This window comes from Colobus angolensis, unplaced genomic scaffold (genome assembly GCF_000951035.1).
Source record: "Colobus angolensis palliatus isolate OR3802 unplaced genomic scaffold, Cang.pa_1.0 Scaffold208, whole genome shotgun sequence".
Lineage (NCBI taxonomy): Eukaryota > Metazoa > Chordata > Mammalia > Primates > Cercopithecidae > Colobus > Colobus angolensis.
Window position 1 is genome coordinate 692,053 of NW_012115244.1, and position 9,213 is coordinate 701,265.

Below are 9,213 nucleotides of genomic sequence, written 5' to 3' on the forward strand. Positions count from 1 at the left end.
TCCAGGAAGCCTTCCTGGATCCTGCCAGTTCTCTGTTCTCCTAGAGGGTGCCTCACACTCCCCCTCCTCGCTCCCCTGCAGGAACAGGAAGACTAAGGGGGTCGTGAATTCGTCCCCCAAGCCTGTGTGCCCAAGGGCTTCAGGCCACAGCTGAATCGCCTCCGTGCCCACAGCCTGAGTCCAGGGCATGTCCTGCTCCAAGTGTGACACCTGCTGTGGGTGCAGAGGGGCCCCTCGTCACACGTTTGAAGGCGACCCCTGCCCCACGTCCCCCAGCACCCCCACGAGAGGCGCCGAGTCAGGGGACGGGTGAGGAGGGAGGCGAAGTCCCCGGCTGAGCACAGGCAGTTATCAGAATAATATTTATTGATATGCTCGGTGCTACCTTGTTAATTCTGCATCACATGGCCTCCACGGCTGAGGTATTCGGGGTGGGACCAGCCGGGTGCCAGCCGGGGATCCCACAGGAAGCCGTGTGGCCTCAGCCGCGGCAGGGGGCCCGGGTGGGGGACGTGGTTATTGCGTTGGGCTGCTTCCCTCCTCATACATGGGCCACACGCCAGCGTGCACTCGCTCACTCACCCGCCTGCTCACACACAATCCCACCCAAGCTGGCACCACACTCTCTGTGCACATGCACACACGTGCACACTCGTACATACACACCCGCTTGCTCATGCCCACCTCTGCTCATGCCCGTTCACACACACACACCATCCTGTTTTAAACCCATCCTAAGTCTCCTGATGATAAATATGCTTGTTCGGTACAGCAGTCTTAGTAAAATAAAATGTATGTCAGGCGACAAGGAGAAAGTGCATGTTGATCTTTGACCCAAGGGTGGACCTCGGTCCCTCCCACCCGAGGGCATCAGGTCCCTGCAGGGGGTGACCCCTGAGCATGTGACCCGGGCATCAGGTCCCTGCAGGGGGTGACCCCTGAGCATGTGACCCCATGGGCATGGCCACCCCACTGGTGGGACCAGCTCCACCTTCCTCTTCCCTGGCTCTGGGCGGGGGGAGCTGGGCTGTCCCGCCACAGCCCGGGGCCAGGATGAAACGGACTACAAAAATAAACTCTTCATCTCGAGGTCCCCACCCACGGCTGGGTGCCTGATGCAGGAGCATGGGAGGCCAGCTTCAGCCTTCCTGGCCACCAGCTCCACGGGGCCACCTTTTCCCGCCCCAGCCAGTGCCTGGTGATGCCGTCGGGGCGGGTTCCCCTGTCCAGCGGGTGGGGTGGGGGCCCCAGGCATGTGGACGGAGGTTGGGGAAGTGGGCAGTGCGGGCGAAGCAGAGGCCACGTCCATGCAGGGCTGGCATCCACCGGGAGGCCTCTGACACGGAGGGGCTCTGACGGCCTGGGCGGTGCCATCCCTCAAAACTCCACAGTGCTCACGACCGTTCTGGGCTCGTCGAAGGTGGCAATGAGGATCTGCTGCGGGGCAGGGATGGCGATGAGGTCCCCCACGTCCTGCGGCAGGCGGGGGCCCCCTTCCTCCTCCTCCCGGGCCTCGTACAGCGTGTTGATGTGTAGCAGCGGATGCGTGGCGTTTCGGCTCAGGATGGTGAGGGACTCCGCCTTGCCCAGGCTGGCTGGTGTCAGAGGGGCCACAGCAGGCGCGGTGGGAGGTGAGCGGACGTGGAACGGGCCTCCCGAGGGAAGCCCTGGCCGGGCTGTCTCTGTGGGGTACGGGATTTCCTTCTCAGGGAGCGGAGCATCTGCAAACAGCCAAGAGCACAGGTATCTCACACCAGCCGCCACTGCGCCCCTCTCAGCGCCCACCCAGTGCAGGCTGGCGGGGCAGCAGGGCTCACGGCTCTGAAGGGCCCTGGAGGTGCTGGGCCTGGACGCCCCTGCACACAGCAGCTGGCCTGGGCAGGACCCCGCCCCGCTGTCCCGGAGCCGCAGTGCCGTCGGTGGAATCTCCTCACCCGAGGAACTTGGCTCCACCACGCACGCGGAGCTCCAGGAAGCTGACCAGGAGCACGTCCCTCCCAGCCTGCCTCCTCCCCACCTGCCTCCCGGGGGGGCTCCAGGGCCCTGCCTGGCCTGAGGCTCACCTTGACAGAGTCCGTTTGATGCAGACGGTGCAAACCTTGGCCTCCTCCCTTCCCCCTTTGAGGGGGCCTCAAACCAGGCCCCCTCGCTTCCCTAGTGCCCTGGGCGGGCTCCCGTGGGCCGCTGTGGCTGTGGGCGCCTCTCCCATCCCCAGTCCTCCGTCCCCAGTCCCCGGCCCGGCCCCTACCTTTGGTGGGCGCCGGGGCCAGGCCCAGCCCACAGTCCTCCGCCTGGGACAGAAAGCCCCCCTCCTGGCTCCGGGAGGCGGGCAGGGCGGCGGGCACCGCCTCGGGCTTGGCCTTCTTGGTGCCGAGGATGTAGGGGTGCACGTCCAGGGAGAAGTGGCGCGCGTGCTTCTTGTCGGGGGCGGGCGGCGGGGCGGGCGTGGGGGCAGCGCCTGGGCCTGGGTCGCCTCCTCCGCCCTTGTAGTGGTGGGCGGAGCGGTCCAGCAGCGGCGCTATCAGCGTGTCCGTGGCCGTCTTCCTGCGCGCGGGCTTCGGTTTCTCCGCCTTGCTGTTCTCCACGCGCATGATGGCCAGCGGCTCCTTGAAGGGCTGCGGCAGCGGGTTGCTGGTGGGGATCCACTTCATCTTCTTGCGCGGCCGCTTGACCACGGGCGGCTCAGCGGCGCCGTCGGGCTCGGCGGGGTTGGCGCTGGGGTCCACGGTCTGCACCCCCGAGTCGCGCACCGTGGGGGTGGCGTCGTGGTTGGACTGCGCCAGCGCCGCCAGCAGCTGCCGGACCACGTTGTCGTACATGAGGTCACTCTCGTTGGTGATGAAGTCCAGCCGGTTGAGCGACTTGATGTGGTCGCGGTTCTCGTTGCAGAACATGGCCAGGATGTTGATGTCGCAGAACTGCGAGCGGCGCCACTGCCGGCGCGTCTTGATGCCCACTTTGTGCAGCTTGTCGAAGATGAAGTTGCTCTTGCGGAAGATGAAGAGGTGGATGAGGTTGACGAGGATGATGAGGTTCATGACGCACAGCAGCACGATGTCCACGCCCGCGATGATGCGCTGCAGCTGCACGGACGGGAGCTTGCAGCTCACGCGCACCGCGGGCCCCGCACCTGCCGCCCCGTCCGGGGACGCGCCCAGCGCGCAGGTGAACTCGTTCTGCTTCTGCGTGGCGTAGTAGGTGCACAGGTAGGAGATGGGCACGGCGCTCAGCAGCAGGATCAGCACGTGCCGCGCCAGGTACAGCTTGGCCAGGAAGTTGCTGCGGCCGCGGCGCTCCAGGTACTTCTCGAACAGGTTCTGCTCCGGGCTCTTCTCCTTCTCCGCGTTCTCGATGATCTCGCGCTTTTCGCGCTCCGTGATGCCCGGGCCCTTGGACTGGATCTGCTTCTCGATCTTGGGCGCGCGGCCCTCGGCCGCCCGGTGGTAGCAGTTGTCGATCTCCTGCAGCAGGAAGTTGAGCTCGGAGGTGAGGCGCGTGGAGGCCAGGAACTCCCAGCCCAGCGCGGGCACATACATGATGGCGGCGAAGGCCAGCAGCGCGTAGGGCAGGAACTTGTGCTCAAACAGCGACGGCCACAGGCTGGCGTCCACGCCGGGCAGCGCGTCCCGCAGCTCCGTCCAGCAGTAGCCGCGGGCGTACAGCGCCTGGTCGCGCGTGAAGTTGTGCGGGGTGTAACAGTAAATGGGTTCCTCTGGGGGCAAAGAGGAGACACGGGCTGGGGCGGGGAAGCGGCTCGGGCTGGGCTGAAGAAACTGGGCTGGACCTGACCACGTCCCTGCCAAACCCCTCCCAGGAGCCTCTCCAGCCTCCTCCCACACAGCGCCTGTGGTTCCCCAAATGAACCCCACCCCCCTCCCCCACCACGGTGGTGTGGGGGTCTCGCCCTAAATAGCCCCACGAGGTCAGCTGGGAGGCACCTGCAGGTTGAAGCCATGACCACCTGTGAAACCACCTGAGCCACCCACCTCTCCAAATGTCACAAAGACTGTGTGCACAAGGCGAAACCAAATCCCAGAGAGGACCAAGGCAGGTGGGGACTCCCAGCCAGGGTCCCTCTTCTGTCCACACAGCCGGACCCAAACCAGGTCCCAGCCATGGGCCATGTACAGCCCGGTGCTGCCCTGGGAGGAAGGCGGATGGCTCAGGTGCTGCTAGCTGGCAGGATGGTTTCTACAGCACTGGGAAACCAGTATGGGCTCTGCCCACCCTTGTGGGTGAGGGGCGCCTCCCTAAGACCCACTGTTCTGGGGACTGGCCAGCCTGGGGACCCCGGACACCAGGTGGGGCTGGTTGGGGATGTCACCTGCTGGACTGCGGTATCTCCTGCTAAAATTGAAAAGAGGGAGTCCCTCGAACTGCAGGCAAATGGTCATTACTGAACTCTGTGTTTTCCCTCAAGAGCGTGTCTCTACCTGCAGGTGACAATGGCACAAACGGCAGTAAAAGCATTCAGGACACTCGCACCTTGGCTCAGTGTGGGGTCTCAGCACCTGGGATCTTGCTCATGTTTCCCAGGAAGGCTCAAAGCCTGGGGGCCTCCAGCCACTGTGCCGTCTGTCCAGGCTGAGCCCTTCACACAGCACATGCACCAGGGCCCACGCCAGTCTTGGCCTTGTCTCCCAGCCCCAAAGAGCAGCCCCAGGGCAGGACCCACATCAGCACAATCCCCTCCCCACAGACCAGAAGCAACAGGGACAGGCCTGTCCGTCTGTGCCGAGGCCTGAATGAGGGTCGGAAAGCCAGGCAGATTAGAGACTCCGCCCACTCTGAGAAGAGCCGCATTCACTGCTGACACCCCACAGGGGCCCGGGGGCTGGGCACGACGGCTGGTTACACAGCTGGGTACCTCCAGCCCTGAACCTGGCTCAGCAAGGAGCCCCTCGGACCCCACATGGAGCTCCTGGCTGCCATTGTATCACCACCGAGGCACATCCACCAGTCTGGACAGTCTGCTCAGGGAGGAATCGAGGACAACCCCTAAGGCAGGGCTCCCGCGAGTCATCAGATCCCCCTGAGGGTCCTGGGGACTCCGGAGGGTTTGGGAGGGAACCTGGGAAGAGGCAGGAAAAGCTGGGACCTGCGGCCCGAGTCCTCGGTGGGGACATTGAGCTGAAGATGAGCTGGGCTCAGAGAAGAGCAAGCCGGACAAGGCAAAGGAATCCACTCTCTTGGTTGAGAAAATGGCACATTTTATTTACTTATGTTTTGTTCTCACAGCCAATCCCAGGAGCCAGAGAAGAGCGTCCACCCTGGGAAAGAGAACAGGGACAGGTTTGTGTCCCGTCCTGAGCTGGGCCCATCCCTGGCAGCCACCCTTGCTGGGCATGTGTGGCCAACATGGGTGGGTAGAGGCCCCAGAACCCCTGGCCCAGACTCCAGTGGGGCCGCAGGGAGACTGGAAGGAGGGCTCCTTGTCTCTGAGGCAGGGGACGGCCTGGCCTCCTCCAGGGTGAATGAAAGCAGGGGCTCCACACTGCGCCACATGTCTGGTGAGCTGCCCCCACTGTGTGGAGCCCCACTTGGACCCGAACTCCTCACTCCTGTTACTGTCTCCCTGCCGGATGGCGGCAGCAAGAGGAAGACGAGTCCTGCTTGCCACTCTGACCTGAGTTTCCTCATCTGCTCAACCAAGGATACTGCCCTGACTCACTGCAGGTGAGCGGCCCAGCCCTTTGGGGGCCCCAAGGCATGTCCAGCAAGGCCTCCCTCCTCCCTGGACCTGCCGCACCTGCAGGGCGCAGGGTGCTCCTGGCAGTCTTAGCAGGTCCTGATGGACTCAAAGCTGTGCCGGCAGCTGGGCCTCTCCCGGTGGATGCTGCCGCAGCTTCCAGCAGGGGCTGCCAGGGTTGGGGGTGCTGGCCCGACTGGGGGTGGAGCAGCAGAGAGGGGCTACTGAGCCCAAATTCATGGGCCCATCCCACACACAGCAACTGCCACGGGTCCTTTGCCCGAGGCCCTGCTCTGGGACTTCCCAGGGACAGTGGGACCCTGCCTTGGCCAATGCAGGTGTCCAAATGAGAGGCAGGAAGGCCTGGCCCATCCGACAGGGCAGACAGAGCCGCCACCAGGGGCCCCTTTATCAGGAGACACTGCTGTGTGGACCCCGGTCGTGCCAACTATGCCCCAAGAGAGAACACTGGCTCCCCAGCCAAGAAGCCTGTCCACACCAAGTCCTCAGAGCCCCCGTGACAATGTCAGAGTTGGCAGCCAGGGGCCTGGTGCTGCCTGGAGCATCTCTGAATGGGGGTCTGAACGCACCCCAACACGGCCCATATTCCCATATTTGGAATGCTGTCCACAGGGCCCCAGGCCAAAGCCCAGCCCCCCGGCCCTCCCCTAGTTGTGCCCTTCCTCGGTTCTGCCATCCCCAAGCTTGTCTCCAGCCCACCCCTGCGGTCTGGGCTGCACATGGCCCCAAGGTGACCACCAAGGGTGAAGCTGGGTCCCTCCCGAAAGCCCCTCCCACCTGGGGAGTGGGGACACCTCTCCAGGACCCCCTGGCTCTGCACAGGCTCCTCCTGCCTGCTGGCCAAACCCTGTCCAGTCATCCCAGACCACTGCCTCATCCTCAAAGCCCTCGGCCCAGGCCAGACCCTGGCCCTTCCCCGATTCCCCTGGCCTTACAGACCTCCACACAGGGTCTGCAGTGAGCAGATTCATGGCCCCCAAAGATGTCACATCCCAACCCTGGAGCCTGTGGCGGTGTCACGTTTCCTAGTTCACGAGGACTTTGCAGACGTGCCTAGGTTGGGGGTCTTGGTGGGCGGCAACTGCAGGTTTCCTCTAAGAGGGTCAGAGTCAGGGAGGAGATGTGAGGACAGAAGAGGGGGTGGGAGAGAGGACGCCACGCGGCCGGCTCTCAGGACGCAGGAAGGGCTGCAAGGCCAGGAATGTGGAGGCCTCTGGAGGCCGGAGAAGGTGGAAAGTGGATTCCCCCTGGAGCCAGCCCTGCTGACACGGTCGTTTTAGCCCCATGAGACTCGCATCTGGTTTCTGACCTGTAGGTTCGTTCTAGCAGCCATAGGAAGCTAATCCTGGCGGTGGCTGCGCACCTGCTACATTTTCCAGTCTCTGCAGGCTGAGGGGGACCAATAGCCTTCCCCGGCCCACCCTGGAGACCCTGGGACTTGGCCCTCAACTTTCGAGGGTACCGCATCCCGAGATAGCAGCTGGCCACACGGGCCCTCAGGCCCAACCCTGCCCTGCGGCATCAAGGGCTGCGGGGCTGTGCTCAGCCCACCAAGGATGCTGAGGCCAAAAAGAGGAACCAGCCCATAGGCTCCTGGGAGGGTGCTCGGGGGCAGAGCACTCGCTTCCTTTCTGTTTTAAAGAAGAAAGTTGGGCCGGGTGTAGTAGTTCACGCCTGTAATGACAGCACTTTGGGAGGCCGAGGTGGGCGGATCACCTGAGGTCAGGAGTTCGAGACCAGCCTGGCCAACACGGCAGAACCCTGTCTCTACTAAAAATACAAAAATCAGGCGGGTGTGGTGGTGGGTGCCTGCAGTCTCAGCTACTTGGGAAGCTGAGGCAGGAGAATCGCTTGAACCCGGGAGGCGAAGCTTGCAGTGAGCCGACATCGCATCACTGCACTCCAGCCTGGGTGATAGAGCAAGACTTTGTCTCAAAAAAAGGGCCCAGTGGCTCACGCCTGTAGTCCCAGCACTTTGGGAAGCTGAGGTGGGAGGATCACTTGAGCCCAGGAGTTCGAGACCAGTCTGGGGAACATGGCACAAAAATTAGCTGGGTGTGGTGTTGAATGCCTGTGGTCCCAGGCTGGGGGCTGAGGCAGGAGGATCACCTGAGCCCGAGAGGTGGAGGTTGCAGATGGAACCACAGCACTCCAGCCTGGGCAACATACCAAGATGCTGTCTCAAAAAAAAAAAAAAAAAAAAAAAAAAAAAAAAAAAAAGGCAATTTGGACACAGACAGGGAGGGGAGAGACAGAGGCAGAAAAAAAAAAAAAAAAAAGGAAATTTGGACACAGACAGGGAGGGGAGAGACAGAGGCAGAGACTGGGTGAGGTGGCCACGAGCCAAGGTGCGCAGGTCAGCACAAGGCTGGAAGGTCCCTTCCCTAGAGCTTTGGAGGGAGCAGGGCCCTGCCGACACCTTGAGTTTGGACTTCTGGCCTCCGGAACCATGAGAGATAAATGTCTGCTATTTGAAACTGCCTAGTTTGTGGTACTTGATTGCCACAAACACAGAGAACACACATGGTGCCTGGACATGCTGGGCCTGCCCCAAGGCCCCACCGCATACCTGGGCTCCTCAGCGAGTGTGCTGTGCACCCCGCCAGGGGTCCTCTGATCCCCGGTGTCTGGGCTCCAGTGTCCAAGAGGAGACCAGCAGAGCCCTCCTCCGCCCCTGGGTGGGATCAGACAGCCTGGCCAATGTCCACCCTCAGGCCTGGTGACTCCTTAAGGAGTCACCTGGGAGATTCGGGAAGCACCAGTACTAAGGCAGGGTCCGCCAAGGTGAAGAGAGGGCCCCAGGGCCCCAACACCCCTCCCTGCTGCAGACTGGCCCCTCTGGGCCACACAGGCCAGGAGACCCTGATCCCCCTTGCTTTGGCCCAGACCCCAGGGGAGGAAGTTCTCAGCTCCACCTGTCTCGCCCCACTCCTTGGGGAGGGCAGAGGCACTAGAACCCCACCCCGCAGAGGCTCACAGGCAGGCTGGCTGCTCTGTCCATCTTCCTGCCTCGCCTGGGTGGCTTCAGGTGCCCTCACGGGTCCTGATCTAACCAGCCCGGGTCCCTGCCCTGGTGCAGCTCCCATCTCCCTGCAGGAGCTCCAGGCTCCCTGCTCTGACACGTGGCCCTGCCCTATGCTAGCTTCCCTGCTTCAGACCTTCAGAGACCACCAGTGCTCCAGCATAGGCCTGGGGCCGCCGGAGGGATGGAAGGCCTGGGCCTCTCAGAGACTCTCTCTGCCCTCCTTCCACCCAAGTCCAGCCTGGGGACCCTGCCCGGCAGCTCCTCCAGCCCCTGTAATCAGCTCTCTGCTCTCAACACCGGTCCCGGCCTTTCCTGGTCTCCACCTGGCCACCCCGCACCCCCTCAGGCGCTGCTTGTGACATTCTCCAAACCAGACCCCAAGTCTCATGACATTTGGGACCCCTGGGTCCAGACAGGCCTAGTCCCACCCGCAGCTCATGGGCGGACGAATGGAAGGAAGAACAACAATAAAATAGAG

The 9,213-nt window shown here is 63.0% G+C and overlaps 1 protein-coding gene across 3 annotated transcripts; it reads right to left on the bottom strand.

The window, feature by feature from the left end:
- Positions 1–348: 348 nt before the first annotated feature.
- On the bottom strand, positions 349–5,277 carry PANX2 (pannexin 2). 3 transcript variants are annotated; one of them, XM_011942244.1, is made up of 5 exons: positions 5,220–5,277; positions 2,249–3,712; positions 1,520–1,721; positions 947–1,434; positions 349–902 (listed from the first exon to the last, which is right to left on the bottom strand). In XM_011942244.1, the coding sequence occupies exons 2-4, from the start codon at positions 3,534–3,536 to the stop codon at positions 1,395–1,397; spliced, it is 1,530 nt and encodes a 509-aa protein (XP_011797634.1). In that variant the 5' UTR covers positions 3,537–3,712; positions 5,220–5,277; the 3' UTR covers positions 349–902; positions 947–1,394. The 3 variants fall into 3 exon arrangements, with proteins under 3 accessions (XP_011797634.1, XP_011797633.1, XP_011797635.1); XM_011942243.1 differs by lacking the exon at positions 5,220–5,277 and having other exon boundaries at positions 947–1,721; positions 2,249–3,774; XM_011942245.1 differs by lacking the exons at positions 349–902; positions 5,220–5,277 and having other exon boundaries at positions 1,395–1,434; positions 2,249–3,774.
- Positions 5,278–9,213: the final 3,936 nt, after the last annotated feature.